General features: G+C 47.1%; 1 protein-coding gene across 11 annotated transcripts in view; it reads right to left on the bottom strand.

Annotated features, from left to right (window-relative positions):
- Positions 1-16695, bottom strand: part of LOC119180354 (uncharacterized) — a 73075-nt gene extending 56380 nt beyond the window's left edge. The window contains exons 1-6 of one of the 11 annotated variants that reach the window (XM_075869451.1): positions 16043-16695; positions 15003-15065; positions 12612-12734; positions 9430-9676; positions 9204-9311; positions 7094-7159 (exon numbers count right to left, since the gene is read on the bottom strand). In XM_075869451.1, the coding sequence (XP_075725566.1) occupies positions 7094-7159; positions 9204-9311; positions 9430-9630 (375 nt within the window). In that variant the 5' untranslated portion in view covers positions 9631-9676; positions 12612-12734; positions 15003-15065; positions 16043-16695. The other 10 variants (XM_075869452.1, XM_075869445.1, XM_075869446.1 and 7 more) reach the window with 10 other exon arrangements.
- Between the last annotated feature and the right edge of the window lie 1439 nt (positions 16696-18134).

Here is an 18134-nt window from a genome sequence, read left to right as displayed (position 1 = left end):
AACATACCGCGCTCCGAAAATGCTCTCAGCATTATGCCCAATCCCGCGGCGGCACTTCTCAATATTGCGCGAAGAAGGAAAAGAAGAAAAGGATGAAAAAAACTGTGGGGGATTGTTTTCTCTCTCTCAAATGTCAATCTGCGACGCGCTGCAGAGGGTAGCAGCGGAGACGCAGTCGTTGCCCACGGTGTTAGAAGTGTCTTTGCCATCTTCTTTAAGGCGCGTAAGTGAGAGAAAAATCACTTTGCACCGCGGTGCCACTTCTCGGTCATGTGACCCGCTGAGCGCTTTCTGAATCCTCTCCGCTGGCTGTGTGAGGAGAACGGCTCTCTCGGCAGCACGTGGCGTGGCTGTAAGGCCGGTGTTGGAGTTTTGAAAGAGCCGCGCCGAATGAGCATCAAACTCCGCAGGAAACAATATACTTAACAAACTATGGTCGTTTTTTTTTATAGACTATTTGATAGACTAATTTAGTTCGTTATATCCATGTACAGGTCGATTTTACTTCCACAACGAGGTTTAAAATGCATGCTTCTCAACGGAGCTTTCAAGGGGAATTTGATTGATTGATTGATGTGGGGTTTAACGTCCCAAAACCACCTTTCAAGGGGAATTTATTTACTTTGTTATATCCAATATTTAGTTATATCCCGTTACGTTACAACGAGGTTTGAGTGTATACGGCCATCAGCACAAGGTTAATGTCGTACACGAACCTTTTGCGGGCTCCCTTTGAGTGACAAACACTAATGTCACACCTTCAAGCTTTGCGTACAGTATTCCAGAACTCTACTATTTGCTTGCAGCTTTTGTGTCTCAAATGAATCTTGCCTTGTGTTGAATCTGTAGTTTTATTGTTAAGGTAAGTTTTGGTTAGTACTTCTTAAAGCGTGTAGTTAGTTGCTAGTGTGAGAACCCCGATATGCGGCCACTTCTTTTTTTTTTCCACACCGTACGTATTTTTGTGAAAACTTTTCCTCGCGTACCGGATTTTTCGGTGTATAAGACGCTGTTTTTTTCCAAAATTTTCGGAGGTGCGTCTTATACAACGGTGCGTCTTATACGCACTTTTTTTGGTAGTTTTTTGGTAGAAACTCGTGTTGATGCTCATCAGTCTTTTTTTTTAAACCACTAGAGCAGTCCAATGCGAATTATGCATCATAATTATAATAACGAACACTCAACGTGCCGGTACTACAGTTTTAAAACAAAACCAAAGTACATAAAACGGAAAAATTTAAAAAAGTATGTCGTCGTGCGAGTTCTCAGCTCACTGAAGCTGCGCAAGTTTCGGAGGCTGTACCATAGAGAGCTGTACTCAGTGAGTGAAATCGGCGTAAGATGGCGATAGGTGCGCGACGGGTTCGGCGGTTTGGTTCGAATTCGGCCGCTACTGCGGCTACTACCGCTACGCTGTCGTTCAGCGAGTTGGACTAGTCGCCATTTGCAACTTCATTCGTTCGGTTGGTCCGCGCCTTTGTTACCTTAACCTGCAGTATGCCGGCTAAACGGAAAAGTTACACGGCGAAGTTTAAGCTTGCTGCTGTGAAGTATGCAGAGGACTACGGAAACCGGGCAGCGTGCCGTCATTTCGACGTCACGGAGAAGATGGTCCGCACATGGCGACAGTCGACTGATTAGCTTCAGGCCATGAAGAGTGACAAGAAAGCTGACCGCGGCAAGAAAGCGCGATGGCCAGACCTTGAGGGACGTCTGCACTCATGGATACTGGAGCAGCGTGCCCAAGGTAGGGCGATGTCAACGGTGCAGCTGCGTCTCAAAGCACAGGCGCTAGCTAAGGAGGTGGGCGCCGTTGATTTTGTTGGCGGGCCGTCCTGGTGCTCCAGATTTATGCGCCGCAAAGCGCTGGCGATGAGGGCCCGCACAAGCATGTGCCAGAATCTGCCAGTAGATTTCAAGGACAAGCTTGAAAGATTCCAGGCTTTCGTTGAGAAAGCCATTGAAGACGATGGCATCGGCAACAGCCATATAATAAACATGGACGAGGTGCCACTTACGTTTGACATTCCAATGGAAAGGAGTGTGGCACCGAAAGGTGACAAGTCTGTCACCATCAAAACTACCGGCCACGAAAAAGCGCACTTCACGGTTGTGCTGGCATGTTGCGCCGACGGGCAAAAACTTCCGCCAATGATTATATTCAAGCGGAAGACGATGCCGAAAGAGTCTTTCCCGCCTGGTGTCGTCATAGAAACGAACGTGAAAGGCTGGATTAACTAAGAGATGATGGGCAAGTGGCTTGAAAAATGCTTTTCTAAGCGACTGGACGGTTTCTTTCATGCGAAGAAGGGCCTCCTGGTATTGGATAGCATGCGGGCGCATATAACGGAGCTCACTTTGAAGCGCATCAAGGCAAAAAACTGCACCGCTGCGGTTATCCCAGGCGGGATGACAAAAATGCTTCAGCCGTTGGACATCTCGGTGAACCGCAGTTTCAAGGCTATTCTGCGGCGCCTGTGGGAGTCATGGATGTCCGACGGCGAGCATAGCTATACCGCAACTGGACGCATGAGGCGTGCTTCGTTTTGCGAGGTCGCAAAGTGGGTGCGCGAAGCCTGGTGTGCGGTGTCACAGGCCACCGTAACTGCGGGGTTCCGCAAGGCAGGCCTGCTAGCATCCTCAGCCCTTGGCCTCGACGACGACGACAGCAGCAGCAGCAGCGATTCCGAAGAGGAAACAGAGGAAGTCCCAGCGTCACTGCCGCCAGAGCTCGCTGAACTATTCCAAAGCGCGTCGGAGGACGAGGACTTTGAGGAATAAAGTGTTTTCCTGCAGTCGTGCGGAACGTTTCAGTGGGTGCGCATTATTTTTTTCTCACAAATTCGGTGTAGTATAAGTTTTCTTATGGACTGGCGCTCAGAAACGTAAGTACGGCATTTTACAATGCTCGCTCAACTGCACGTTATGAAGTTTCTTTGCGGAAAGTGAGTGAATGTAGGTGCGTCTTATATATTAATTTTTGCATGAAAACTTGCGAAAACTGGGGGGTGCGTCTTATACAAAGGTGCGCCTTATACACCGGAAAATACGGTAATTCTCTTTTCCTGCAACTTTTCATCAAATTGGTGCGAAAAAAAGTGCAAGGGTTATACGAGTAAATACGGTAGTCGGCAACTAAGGAATAAGCAAGTGCAGAAAAGCCGAGAAAGGCAAAACATGTTGTAGCTGGCGTGAGAATTTATTTGTTTGGTTTACCTTGGTTTATTTAATGTATTATGGTCAAATGAAACCCAAACAGAGGCAAGCCTTCGCAGTAGTATAGTGCACGCCGTCTAGTTACCACAATTGACAGGCGCGCATCCTCTTTGGTAGCTCTGTGCATATATATGCATGCCTGTCTATGATGATAAGTGGACGGCCCGCACTATGCCATCGCAAGGCTTGCCGCTGTTAGGGTTTCATTTGATGCAGATAGTACAACTTGTCTGTGTACATAACAATTAGAGCTGTAAATATGCACATGTCGCTTTGAATTTTTCTTCATTTGAATAAATTTTCAGAATCATGCAGTAGCCACACCTACTTATTTACTTTAATTGAGAAATCTTGTCCTGCAATGCCAAATCACGCACCATCCTCACACCCTTGGCCCCTAGTTTGCGTCGCCTTCTTCACAGTTACAGGAAAATTTTGCCTCAGATTTATTTTAGTTCTTTAAAAAAAAGGAACCATAAGACTGGGATGCTTTTTTAATGAAGTGAGACCAATACTCCCACGTGGTTGCTCAATTTTAGTTGACAATTTCAATGTCACAAAACTTCAAAACTTGTAGATCCGGTACGGCGTTGTGAATACCCGAATTAGTTTGGATTACTCCGAATTCTTAGATTGGCAACTAATCAGAAGAAACAGATTATTTCAGCATTCCACTTATTTTGAAATGCTACGGCTATAGTATAACCGAATGGGTGCTGTTTGCCGACGTCATGTACGACGACTGTGCAACCACCAATGAACAGGCATTTGCTTCTCTCTTCGTGACCTGTGCCATCGAATTGTAGTGTTAAGAATGAACACATTCAGGCAGCTCTTGGTTGTGTCGCCGCTTTTTTGGAGGGCAGCGGCCTGGCCCTCTCTCCCACGAAGACTGAGGCATTCGTTGTCCACACTAGAGCTGCTCTGCGCTGCCATCTCCTGTGCCTCTTACTTCACGGTGCACCGATCACCTGGCGAAGCTCCGTGCGCTGTCAAACGCATTCGCCAAGACACTTTTCGTGTTAAAACCTGTGTTCGCTGGGTCCTCACCCGTGCTGACGGCTTCCCCCTTCATTTGCGTGCACCATCTACGAGGCAATGCACTTCCGTTAGTGCGCTACGTCGTTCCATTATGCAGTGTTCATCAAGTGCAACTGCGTGCACTGGAACGCGCTTACCTCCAAGTTATCAGCATATGCCACGGATTTCCTTACAGTTTTCGTGTGGCAGGAACACTTGCCAAAGCTTGCGCGTGGCCTGTTTCATTACCAGTTTACCTGCGTGCCCTGTGCGACATGGAGCACCTTCACCAGTCCCCAGACGCTGGCCCCCTTTGTGCCCGAGTTCATGTAGTTCCCAACTCGCACGTCGGCCGTATCCTCAACCTCTACGATAGCACTGTGGTCAACAAACTGACGCCTCTTGCATGATGGCCCGACCCTCATTGCTGTAAGCCCCTGCCAGTTTTCTTCAAGCTCACTGGTGTCCACTCCAAGTGCAGCAACCCCGGCTGTGCTGTCGGGTAAGAAGTCACAACGTGGATTCACTAGGACCTCACCGGGAGGACCCACGTCTTCTCCGGCAGCTCTGTACCGCAGGACCGCTATGCTACGGCAGCCTGTATCGATCCCAAGCTCGGTACTGAACTCGAGTGATGCGTCAGCTACTGTGCTTCTGCCACTACAGCTTATGGTGACCCCCGCTACTCACCGTAGCAGATGATCACCGCGGATTCACGCTTAGCGAGCCACAGGGCCGCGACTTCGTCACCTACTCACGTGTAGCGCACTGCTCCGCGCGCGCTCATCTAATAAGGAGTTTAGCGCGGCGCGGCAAAACAGACAGTGTTCAAATACAAAATACACAACACTTTATTGCCTTTGGCGGCACCCCGAACAACAGTACAACGTCCGCTCCCGGGACGCGCAGAGAAAAGCACCCGCACGCGGACGTTCACAATAAGGGGAAACCGCGAGCACGTCGCAGCTGGAAATGGCGAGCTTTGACACGCTGGTCGGGAAAAGGCCCCTCGCGGCTATGCTGCGAACTTTCACGATGGCCACTGGGTCTGGTCGCGAGTGTTAGGGCAAACTTCGTACGCTTGGGCCTACGGCAAGTGCGGCTTGGTGTGGTACGACCACTTCAAGCACTAGGCACCGCTGATGCCTTAGCGTACGATACCGGAGTTAGCACTCAAGTAAACACGCCTGCCGAGGTGCCAAAGGCCATCCCAGGCAGGCTACAGTCCGGCAATTCCCAAAGAAGATGCGGACGAAGGAAACACGTGCTTACCTGGCGCTGACCGTGGAGGAGAGAGCTACCTCGGCGCGCACGTAACTAGTGCCGCGCCCGCACGTAACTAGTGCCGCGCCCGCACGTGGCGCCATCTATCGCCACGGGGCGTTACCAGTGCAGAAAAAGCAAAACGGTGTGGCCGTTCGGCAAAATGCCCGCTAAATAGTCGCGGGCGCGCCTCAGATCCCCACAAGCTGAACATAGGTTGGCACTTCAAAAAACAACTAAGTAATACACACTCACCACAAATTTTTCAGCCTTCGCACTCACTCATATTCATACACACGTCTACTCACACTCACAGCTCCTCACTCACGTTCATACTCACACTACTCACACTCACGGGTACTCACTCACGTTCATACTCACGCCTACTCACACTGACCGGCCTTCACTCACGATTATACTCACGACTTCTCACACTCGTGAGTACTCACTCACGTAATACAGCATAAGCACTTACTCACGTTCATACTGACGCCTACTCACAAACATAGGTCCTCACTTACGTTCATACTTACGACTATTCTTACTCATAATTACTCACGTTCATGGGCACTCACTCACTTTTACACTCACACCCATTCACATTCATTAGTAGTCACTCAAGTTCACACGCACGTCCACTCATGGGTGCTCACTCACCTTCATACTCCCCACGTGAGTGTGAGTGAGTGTACTCATGAGTGAGTATGCCGAGCTATGCGACTGGACTGGTGGGTCTGGAGCTGGCTGCTCATCTCCTTCAAGACTCACTGAATGTCACGAGCACAGCTATTTCCTGCAACTCTGAACCAGCTCTCGAGAAAGTGCTACAGCCCACCGCTCGTCCGGAAATCCCTGGCGCTTTGAGAGAGTTGTTATGACGTCTTCCAGTAGCTCTTGCCCCACGTTAGCATTGAACACAACGCGGCAGCAGACGAGCTCCACTGCAAGCCCGCTGACGGATTATGCCATGTTGTGTGACTCTGCACGCATCAATTTTCGTCATCAGCTAGCATGCGATCATCCTAACGTGCGAGTCATCGCTGGACACCCCTCTCTCCAGTTCCTAATTATAGATTCTCCCGTCTTGATTGTGTGCTCCTTCTCGCTCTGAGGACCGGTTCTGTGTGGCCCACAGAACACAAACATAGTCTACACAGCATGGCTGCACTGAACTGCGTTGACAATGGCACAGTGTAAACAGTTTTCCATCTCGTCTACCAGTGCCCTTTCCTAATTGACACACGGAGTGGCTCGTCATGGCATACGGCGATGTCGAACGCCCCCTGTACGACCCTCCAGGACCTCCTCCATCTTAATGGCCACAAGGATTGCCACTACATTGCGCTTTCGGCCAAACTCGCCTTCCTTGAAGATTCAAACCTGATTGCCTGGCTGTTTTAAGCCACTTGCCACAATGATCCAGTACTTCTACTCTTCAAGAGTCAGAATCTGTCTTTTTTTTTCTTTTCTTCTTTTTGTATTGCACCGTTTTCCCTTCCTTCTTTCTGTTTTATTCCCATTCCTCGCAAGTGTTTTGGTAAAAAGTGTATTCTTCGACAACCCTGTTTTCTATGATCAGTAAAGAATCACTCACGACATGACTTGAGCTGGGCTTTGCATCCTGGGATGTGCTACAGCCACTCTCTGCCTCCTGGGTCCCCTGCACGTATGAGACCAAAGATTTTCCTCAGTAGTTTGATAACCCAAATACCAGCAGATCAAAATGCAGTCACTTCAAAGCACTTTCTTTACAATGAATATGAAAGGAAGATGAAAGCAGCAAGGCCACCATGTAGCTGTGTAACTGGGAAACTAGTTTTCCTGTCAACCACGACAATCAAAATTGAGGTGAAGTATCTAGTGCTTTTACGGTTAAAGATGTCATGGACCACCCCACCGGGTTGGTCAGAAAAAACATCCTGAAGATAGCAGACACTCGTACGACCACCTCAGCCAAATCTTGCAGTCTTGTAAGGCAGAGGGAGTTCGGAATTGGTGGGCGAGGTAGCCATTTCTTCTAGCCCCCCCCCCCCATTTTTCAAGTTTACTTTCCCAGAAATACACTAGAGGGAAGGAACTCTAGCACTATTGTCTACGGGAGCTACAACGCATGGTGGTTCGGCCAGCAAGGAAATGATGGGCAGCACAGGGATTTTTCTAAGCTTCATACCTTCGGCTCCGTTTGGCTCCGCAAGGCCTGGAGCTGCTTTGCCGCAAGACCAAGTTTAGCAAATGTTCAGTTGTATCACTTTACTGCCTTGACCTTTTTAGGCTCAAAGGTTCGAATGAGCTTACAAAACTCAGGAGGTTCCCTTTCCAGTTCGAAACAACCAAAACACAGCACTAAACGAAGCCACGAGTGCATTCAAAGCGCACAAGCATGAAGACTGGGCACACTTGTGTACTACCCACCATTCCCACAGCGACTGAACGATCACAGCGCCAGAGTTCTCCCTAGTAAATGTTGTCGAAAACTCTACACTTTTAATCATACAAAGGGCCGTTCTTACTCTGTTTAGAGTGGCCAGCGCCTGCTCTTTGACGTCGAACATGCTGCATATTGGCCAATACCGGACATAAATCAAAAGTGGCGTTTGCATCAGATGCACTTCTTGCCACCCAGTGCTGCCACGTGCCGGCCCTATGCTCCACAGTCTCCGAACGTTACCCAAGAAGCCACACTAACACGTAAGAAATTCAGCAGAAAAAAAGAGTTCGCATTTCATCACGCATGCTCAAGGTCATGGCGCACCCTCATATAATGTCTTTCTTGCATGCCTTGCCTCCCCGCATACCTTCCAGTGCACTTCTCACGACAAGAAAAGAAGGTACTTAAAGAGTGAAAGCTCAATGTATGATGTCTAAAACAGCAATGTCATCAACAGTGCCATACTTACCGAAAAATTTAACTAAGTTTACCGCACGACGGGCTGCATGAGTGGGATATTTTGAAAATAATTCCGATGATGTGACAGGATCTCACTACAATTAATTACTACTAATTAAAATAGCTGCAATAAAAGAAGAACCTTCCATGCATAAAGAGATGTAATAAATGCTACTTGTCTGTTTCTGTTTGATTTATAAAAAAAAAAAGAACTACCGGTCCTTACTGTGGGGAATGGTGCGAGTGGTTCAAAGGTTCCAACTTCGCCTAGTTAAACTGGACAGGTCGTGCATCTTGCGGGTCTTTAACGTGCCATCTAGCAGGTCATAACATCTTTACTCTGTGCCACTCGTCCCTGCTTAGCTTCTACCGTGCTCGTAGGGACCAGAGAAGTGAGAAAGCAATTGCAGCATGCAACAAGTCTCGGTAACTCTGTTCATAGCAGACAAATTTCTAAAACATTTCGAGACAATCGATCCACGAAACCATAAACTCTAATAGTAAAAACATTTGATGGTTACCAGAAAAAGCATTACCTAGCCTCTTTATTATGATCGTGAGGCTTGCAATAGTGGACAATTCTGGACTTCTGAACACTAGTAATGCTTTACGTGCACCTCGATTTAAACGCATAGGCTACAGCAGTCGGGCCACGAAACATTATGACGGCGATTTGGATATTTCAATCACTAGGAATGCATGCTTTAATGTGCTCATGCAAGGCCAGACCGCAAATTACTGCTACAACCATTATGACAAAAACCAAGACCGCTGGAAGCACGGAACAAACACAGCAAGCGTGTTACAATCACTGTACCTTGTCACATTGTACGATGTGAGAAACTTGAGTCGACGCCTCGGACCCATCTGTTGTTGACAGAAGGATGACTAGATTTCCTAAGGGCTCTGGCTCTGTTTGGCATGCCTGTAGGGGTATGCACAATTGAAACAGGCTGTAATGTACACGTAACAATGCTTTATGTATGAGTGAAATCACAGATAAATGCAAAAACAAATTTGACATCACAAAGGCACGCGCTTACAGCTTCAGCCTGTCCTATTGTTTCGCCGAGTCCTGCTAAAGGTTCAAGGTGATCATGACTGATGGTCCCAAGAGGTTGCTCCTCCTTTGCAGATACTGCATCACTTTGAAGAGTGCCACAGAAGCCTGGGGAAACAGGCTTTCCTTGATCTTGGGTTGCTCGGTCAACATGATGGATATCTGGTAGTACAGCCTCTTCCATGGAATCCTGCACCGGTCTGGTTGCTCTCGCAGAATACTCTTTCCACCTAACCAAACCAAAGCAAAGAGCTGGGCAGTGATTATATACATCAAGCTGTTTATTACAAGATTATGTAATTTGCTATTTAAAAAATGCATTGTAATCAATTTTTGGCATATCTACCTTGCAATCATTCCTACGATGACACGGGTACAGGGAAGGAGAAGCAAAGAGTGCAAGCTGGCCATTTTATCCTAGGCTAAAATTTCTGGCTACACTGTGGCACAGCCCTGCTTCTCGGCTGTTTCTTGAGCACTAAAACAGGGATGGCATTATGCCATCTTCAAGTCAGAAAATGCATCTGCACTTCAAACGTGTTTTACCCTTATGGGTGTTTCCCTGGCATCGCCCTTACCTTCGTGACAATAAAATAATTACAGTGCACGGAAGCGAATCCCAACACCACTTGCTATGTAAAAAGCCTTGAACTTTTGCTGGTTCTAACAACACAAAAATATTAAGACATGAGAACTGAGCAGCAACATCGACATGTGAAAATTTATTTAGTAAATTTTTTTGCCTGGTGTGCAGCGGGAATCATTTCACTTGCAATAAAAAGTATGCAAAAGAACAGCACTGCATTTATACTTCTAGATATATTCATACTGTAGCTCTAAATGAAAACACTTGTTCTGAGAATCTAACCTCCGTATTGAGAAACGCTTCATGACTTGAACTTGGCTTTCCAAGATCTTCAATCAGAATTCATTGCACTTAAGTGAAACAAAATTCAAGGGTTTTCAAGAACTTTTAAGGACCTACCAAATATATTTTAAGGACCTAAAATAAAGCTTGAAACCACAAAAAATGACAACACCACTTTTTACAGCATAAAAATTCATACTTTATTTTATTTATACGATTGGCACCCCGAACTCACTTAAGTTACCATGAACTGTAGTCGCTTCTGTGTTCTCAATGTGTTTCGTACTCTTCATGTGACTCTTAAGGGCAGACTCTCCTAGTGATGACACGTCGCAGCTCTTCCTACATGGCAAGACTTTGCCTGATAAGAGTTTAACGTATCTGCTGGAATCCACTCTTTATAAGCAGCAATGCATGACCAAGACGGCTGAAATTTGCACTTGTCCGGCATAGTTCCATCATAAGCAACGCGACTAAGGATATCCACACACACTGGCACAGTCTCCACAAAAAAGCCAAGCTTAGCTCCGTTGCTGCAGTAACCAAGCAGGCACTACCACAACTACAGTGTACTAGAACAGTACACTGTACTAGAACACTGCTCTACGGCTAGAGAAACAGATTGGATTGGATGGTTTGTTGCCTTGAGAAGACATGGTTGCCAGGCAAGCACACAAAATCCACTAAATTATGGCTAACGAGACTTTGATTGACGAAATTCAAGGACATTTAAGGACCTCAAACAAACCTAAGGGTTTTCAAGGCCTTAAAAATGCCATTTGAAAATTCAAGGCTTTTCAAGGGTTTCAAGGACCGCTCTGAACCCTGTCAATGCAGCACAAACTCATGTCGATCGCGCTACTTTAGGCTGTGCCAATGCAGTACAAATGCGCAAACACATTTCAAACGCGCTGCATTGAAGGAAGTGGCAAGCAAAGTTCAAGTCATGATTGATTGATATGTGGGGTTTAACGTCCCAAAACCACCATATGATTATGAGAGGCGCCGTAGTGGAGGGCTCCGGAAATTTAGACCACCTGGGGTTCTTTAAAGTGCGCCAAAGTCTGAGCACAAGGGCCTACAACATTTCCACCTCCATCGGAAATGCAGCCGCCGTAGCTGGGATTTGATCCCGCCACCTGCGGGTCAGCAGCCGAGTACCTTAGCCACTAGACCACCGCGACGGGGCAAACACAAAGTTCAAGTCAAGGAGCATTTCTGAGTATGGCGGTAAAAGTATCACAGAACCTCAGAATGCTCTGAATATATATTTAGTGCAACCAGCTTAAAAAACAACTTTCGATTTTGACATTGAGAGGTTGGTGTCATAGTCATGTGCCAACATAGTCTGATGAAGGTATAAATCCTGCGGGAAAAGAAAGCAGGTCATGACGTACTAGAAGTGACTCTGGCCTCTACCGTCAGTTGCACATAAGCACTGATGAGCGAATTGTTGTCCAGCAACTTCGGCATCGATTCTGATGATTTCGGGAACATGCAAGATGCAGAGCTCACAAGCCTAGTGAACTATGCTGACTCATCATGATAATGTCCATTGAAGTGGGGCTTACCTGCACATGCTAGGCAATGAAAAATTTAAGGTCAAAGTACAATATTTCATGTGTTCCCGTTATGTCAACAGCAACACCTTTATTTAGATTAGCTTCTATACACTATGAAAAGTCCTTCGACTCAGTGGCAATACCGGCAGCCTTGAAAGCAGAGTCACAAAGGAGTACCAAGCAAAGGTTTAGGGAAAGATGGAAGCGTGAAGGGATGCAAAATTTGTGAACACAATGTGCCGCTAAATAAACATTTCCACAGAAAGACTTGTCACTTAAGTGTAAAGTGACATTCCCACAAAAAGACTTGTCTTCTTCAAGGCTGAGCCTTGAAGAAAACAAGAGTGGTTGTTGAAATGTCAGCTATAGCGACACAGCATCCTTGAAGACAAGTCTTCTTCTGGAAATGGCTCCAGCGACACGCCATGTCATCAAATTTCGCATGTCTTCAAGGAGTACTTGAAGTATATATGAATACCTTAGTTGACATCTACGAAAACGTCACAGCTATGCCTTGAAACCCCCCCCCTGCTCCACTCTAAAAAAAGCTGGCAAATTACAACGCAGAAAGGTGATGCAATCTTCCGAATGTTGTTCCCTGCATGCGTGAAAATATCTAAGCTTAACTATAAAAATATACAACTTAAGAATTCCGGAGGGGCTCTGCCCCGACAACTGAAGGACAGCAGCTGATCGGGTCCACGACTAAAAAAACAGTCTATCTTATGCACGCACTAATGTTTTCCAAAGGCAAAGTCACCAGCCATCCGGCTCCTGAATCAGTAATGACTGCACTCCCCTTTGTGCAGGCCTGTGTTCATTCGCCTTATAGGAGGCTGCAGAATTCCAAAGTTGTATCTGAAACAGGCGTAAAAAATTAATGGAGATTATCTCAGCAACCTACAAATGCCAGATGACATGGTGCTCTTTATAAATAATGGTGAAAAATTGGAAAAGATGAACATGATGAAGACAAAGATAACTGGCAAGCATCGACATATTTCAAAGTTAAGATAATGAGTGAGATAGATTCATCTAGAGATGTAAACAACATCTATAAAATATCAGGGGCAAGCATAGCGCAGAACATATATAAAAGCAATCTTTAAGTACATGCCATCCGACTGAGCAAGATGCAGAGCCCCTCACGATGCCAACATCAGCGTGGGGGGAGTGCAAACGAACCTACGTCACTAGTTTGTGTTGGCTGTTTGCTTGGCGAATGCCCTACGCTTGCACTATGTGCTTCTTCCTTTTCTGTGTCTGTGGCTTTGCACCTGCAGACTGTAGTCACTGTCAATGCGGCACTTTCTTACGCGCGGCGCTCATGTCAGTTTTGCGTGGTCACATGGCTAGTCGTATTTACTTTGCTACCGGAAGTGCTCCTGTCCAGCCCGGTGCTCTTTGAAACCTAAACTGCGACCGGGCGCTCTAAAAACAACTCTAAATGAATATAATCGTTGCGCACTCGAGGTTTCCAGCTGTGATCAGTGGGTCATAAGCCTACCTATTGCAACAAGAAAAACAAGGACCAAAACTTTTGTGTCAGTGCACCTTCAAACGAAAGGTGTACAATCACTACATTTTGTCACTGAGAGAAACTAGAGAAAAGGCTAGAAACACACAGCGTACAACAGAACGAAAAATGGCAGGAGTGACATTAAGAGATTAGGCTGCAAAATAGGTCAGGAAAATGGGGTCGCTGAATATTTCAGGTGATTTTCAAGCAAAAGATTGATATGTGGGGCTTAACGTCCGAAAACCTCTATATGATTACGAGAGACACCATAGTGGAGGGTTCCGGAAATTTCGACCACCGGGGTTTCTTCAACCACGGCCGGACTCGACGCTCCTTCCGCACGCTCCTTACGGCCTTCTCAATACCGGCGCAGCGCATATATTTTTTTCTGACGCGTAGAGGGCAGCACCACCTCACTGTAAGCTCCGCCGGCTCCCCGCGTCGCCGACTGCGACTTTTCTTGACTGCGTTCGATGACCTCGGGTAAACAATGCATCAGACACGCTCAGGCACGCTAACTGCACTAGCGTAGCCATGGTTTATTGTTGCGTGCCGCTGTGTAAGTCACAGCAAGGGAAGACACCGGGTGTGTCGTACCACCAATTTCCTAGCGATGAGGAACTGTGTTCGAAGTGGAGGAAAAATGTGTCACGTGAAAACCTCGTCATCAATGACAAGTCCGCATTGACTGTAGTGTGCAGCAAACACTTCACGGAAAATGACTATGTTCCCGGATATCGTATCCGGAAACTGTGTCCAGGAGCCATGCCCACGATCTTCGATCAGTATCCTTCATATATGGTCCAGGCTACGAAAAGGCCGCGTAAAGAACCTGCAGCGCGTGGCCCCTCGGCCGCCTCGGCTCCTCGACAGCCGGCGAAACGGAGAGCGGAGTCATCGCCGTCTACCTACGGGAAGTTCAAGTCCACCTTACGACAAAATAAATATTGCTTTTTCTCTCTGAATTTTGTGTGCTGTAATGGATTACTGTTGCTTGTGACAACACGCGTGTGCGAAAATCCAGGAAAGCTGCCGGAATGGTGGCGACTGGGTAAGCGGTGCTCTCAGAGGTCGACTATACCATTTTAACCTCATCACATGCAACGACCGAGCTGTATTGTGTGGATAAAACGTTCATCTTCAAGAATTCAGGCGCCGCAGTTGGTTCTGTTCCTCGTACTCAGCGCTGTTATGATGGCCATAGCGCTGTGGCGCGCACAATGCGCTCGTGAACGCGCTTGGAGGCGGCGGAGCAACAGTGGTCTAGCAGCGCCACTCCGAACTTGCGGCGGCAGGCAGCAAAACGCCCCAATGCGAAGGCCGTAAGGGGAGCGCGGAGAAGGAGTCGAGTCCGGCCGTGCTTCAACGTGCATCTAAATTTGAGCACACGGGCCTACAACATTTCCGCCTCCATCCGAAATGCAGTATTCAAGCAAAAGAAGTGGAGATGGGCCAAGCACTGAATGCGTAGGAGAGGCAACCAGTGCAGTCGATTAGAGCAACGAAATGGTGATCAAGGGAATGGGAAAAGCGGTTGAGGATTGCAGCGTAGTAGATTGGGTGACAAAAATTAAGGAATTTGCAGGATTACAATGAAATCAACTCACACATGCCGGAGTAAACTGGAGATCACTGTGCAAGGCCTTTGTCCTAGAGTCGAATGAAATAGGCTGCAAATGACGAAACAATCGTACGCACATGAAACAAGTCTACGCAGAGCATGTAGGGTCGAACCATCAGCCTTGGCAAGATACTCAAGAGACATGTACTGGACACAGTGCTCCACTGACAATTATAGCTCTGTGCCCCTTCTGTGTTGTGTGTCCCTTTCTTGGTCGCCAACAAAAAAATCAGTGGCTCGTAAGATGAATGGTGTACACTACAGCTGTTTCCGACTGTTCCACAAAATGCCTGCTACAATGCATGAGCGTTGGCAGGATTTTGTGGTGGAGGCTGCAAACCCTTGTTGCGTGGCGGTGGGGTAAGGGGGAATGCGCACTGGTGTAGCTTGGGTGAGGGGCAAGTACTAGTGTGACTTCTGGGGAGGAGAGGAGGGATGATCGCGTGCCTCTTTTGCGCCCCCGTGCCGATGCCCATGCTACAATGTCCTCTCCAGTAAGGACTGTACACTTTTATGAGATGTGTAAGTAAATATGCAAAGTATATGTAGCCACACAGCACAAAAGCTTGTGTACACAATTCTAACCAGTGCAACCCTTACAATATAGGATAGCACTGACAGCGCAATTGGATTCGTAATTTCTGATACTAGTGTCACACAAGCACTTTTAATCGCGCTGAGAACAGATCCAGATTTTTTTTTTATCACGACCACGAATGTTCGCTACGTCGCAGTCCAAACTAATTCTGGCTGAGATTGGCGTAGATGCTGGATCGTCTTAAACCCGGACGGGGCTGATCGCGATCGTAGATGCCAGTAGTGTGACACCGATGTAGCTGTCAAGACACGGAAGGTTGACAGCGCGCTTCATCGGTGCCAGTGCGACAAAGGCGCGTAACTCGATCAACCACTGCAGCGCTGGCGCAGAAAGGAACTCTGGTAGCGTTCAGTACACTTGTCACACATGACACTTTTCAGCATTCGATGGAAATATATATATACTCCGACCACAGCAAGTATACTTACTAGTTCGGCGCACTACGGAAATCCACAACTTGTCCGCCTTTTTTACAGCATCTCGTAGGGTGTCTGCGGAATTTCACAACTTACATCAACTTCGCCATGTTTGCAGAGTTTTTGAAGCAGTTAACAAGACGCAATTAGTCTAGAGATCGACTAAATGCGTTACAGCAAACGATAGAAGCGCTACAGATTTGATCAACGGGATGGCGATGGCGATCTGGTTGTTCCTTCTGAAACGGGTGTCTAGCGCCTAATGCGCTTACGCGAAATTAGGCCAGTGTGTAGGTGTTTTTTCAAAGTCTTTCTTGAACGCAGAAATTCCGGCCATTCTGTCTGTATGTCTGTCACACTATTCAGCCACCCGGCAACGCCCAGCCGTCTTGAACGGGAAGCATCCACGATCAAAAAGCAAATGTTACGCATATCTGACGCGCAACATCAATAAGTAACTACAAGGTTGTGTGTTCCTTCACTAGAAAGTGCATAAATATGCAACCCTAAAGACCCTAGCGTTTCCTACGCTGCGCTGAAAATGCGATGCAGATACGCGGCCAATTTCTTCTTAGCTGTGATAGCAATGTGGCGTAGTGTTTCATACAATGATACTATTGTATGAAACTCTATGGCATTGGTGTGTGCAATGTAACCGACGTTGAGTAGAGGGAAAGGGTATCATAGCGTAGCATGTATACAGTGGACAAGGGAAAGGGGGGTGAGGAAGATTAATGCGAGTATCGGAGAAGGGTAGGCCACTCTTACGTACCTCAGTCATTGCACCAACAGCGGGCAGCTGTCCAAATTTTTGTGCACTGCAATTCTGCACATGCCTGCATTACTTTGATAGGAATGTCTGCAAACATTTATAATCTCAGTCAGAGCATTTATAGATTTGCTTAAACTATTGACGAGTCATCAGTTCTATCCGCTTTTCCCCCATTCCCCGCAGGCACTGCACCGTGCTCCCTATCGGGCTGCAGAAATTAGGTGCCTTCTTCCTCCTCTAACCACTACCACCACCACTCACATTTCCGTTGGGTGAACATATGGAGGGGTCGTGAAACGGTCGCTTTACAACGACAATGTGGCACCATCGGCAGCCACATGCGCAAACTGTATGATCAGCCCGAGTGGACCTGCATAGACGCTCAGTTGCCTATCGAGGAACACGGAACTCTATGGCATATTGGGCACGTGCAAGAGGCGCTCATCAGCGTCTGCCATACGCGATCCGCGTCCCACAAGGACGCTGCTTATCAGAGTTCAAGTTAGCGCTGACTGCGTATGACAAAGACGCTGACGAGTGTGCCAGTTGCACGAAGCAAGTACCGAAAAGTTCCGCGTTCCTCGATAGGCGAAGAATTACTTATGATGACGTCACCTAGTTGGTGCGTGTGGACGCCGGTGGCTTCGCATTGTCGCTTTAGAATGGGCGTTCCACGACCCCTTTAAGCAAGAATGCCTCGTAGTTGACAAGTACATGCTACAAAGCAACCTTATACTCTTCAAAAGTGCACACTTTACAGTGCTAAAATAATGTAAAATTCACCGAACTGCTGGTGTTCAGAGAGATGTTTTAGTTTGTCAAGATTTACATTGCAGTTTTAAACACCACTGGCAGTTTCAACACCACCAAAGCACTCCATCAGTGGTGGGGAGCAGGGTGCGAGTTCGTGAATATAAATCCACAGCTACAACACGCAATTTAAAAGATCGGCAAGAAATTAAAAAAATACATGAATAAAAGTGCTTGTTTTAATGCATTCGGTTGAGGTTTTGAAGTCGTTAAGCAGCGCTTCGCCGATGACATTGCATTGCTGAGTAACTCGGGGGACGAATTGCAACTCATGATTACGGAGTTAGACAAGGAGAGCAGAAAGGTGGGTCTTAAAATTAATCTGCAGAAAACGAAAGCAATGTACAACAACCTCGGCAAGGAGCAGCGCTTAGAGATAGGTAATAGTGCACTTGAAGTTGTATAAGACTATGTCTACTTAGGGCAGGTAATAACCGCAGAACCGAACCACAAGATTGAAGTAACTAGAAGAATAAGAATGGGGTGGAGCACATTCGGGAAGCACTCTCAAATTATGACAGG

The sequence above is a fragment of the Rhipicephalus microplus genome, chromosome 7 (genome assembly GCF_043290135.1).
Source record: "Rhipicephalus microplus isolate Deutch F79 chromosome 7, USDA_Rmic, whole genome shotgun sequence".
NCBI classification, from domain to species: Eukaryota; Metazoa; Arthropoda; class Arachnida; order Ixodida; family Ixodidae; genus Rhipicephalus; species Rhipicephalus microplus.
The sequence above is the reverse complement of the archived record's forward strand: the minus strand, read 5'-3'. Positions and strand labels throughout refer to the sequence as shown.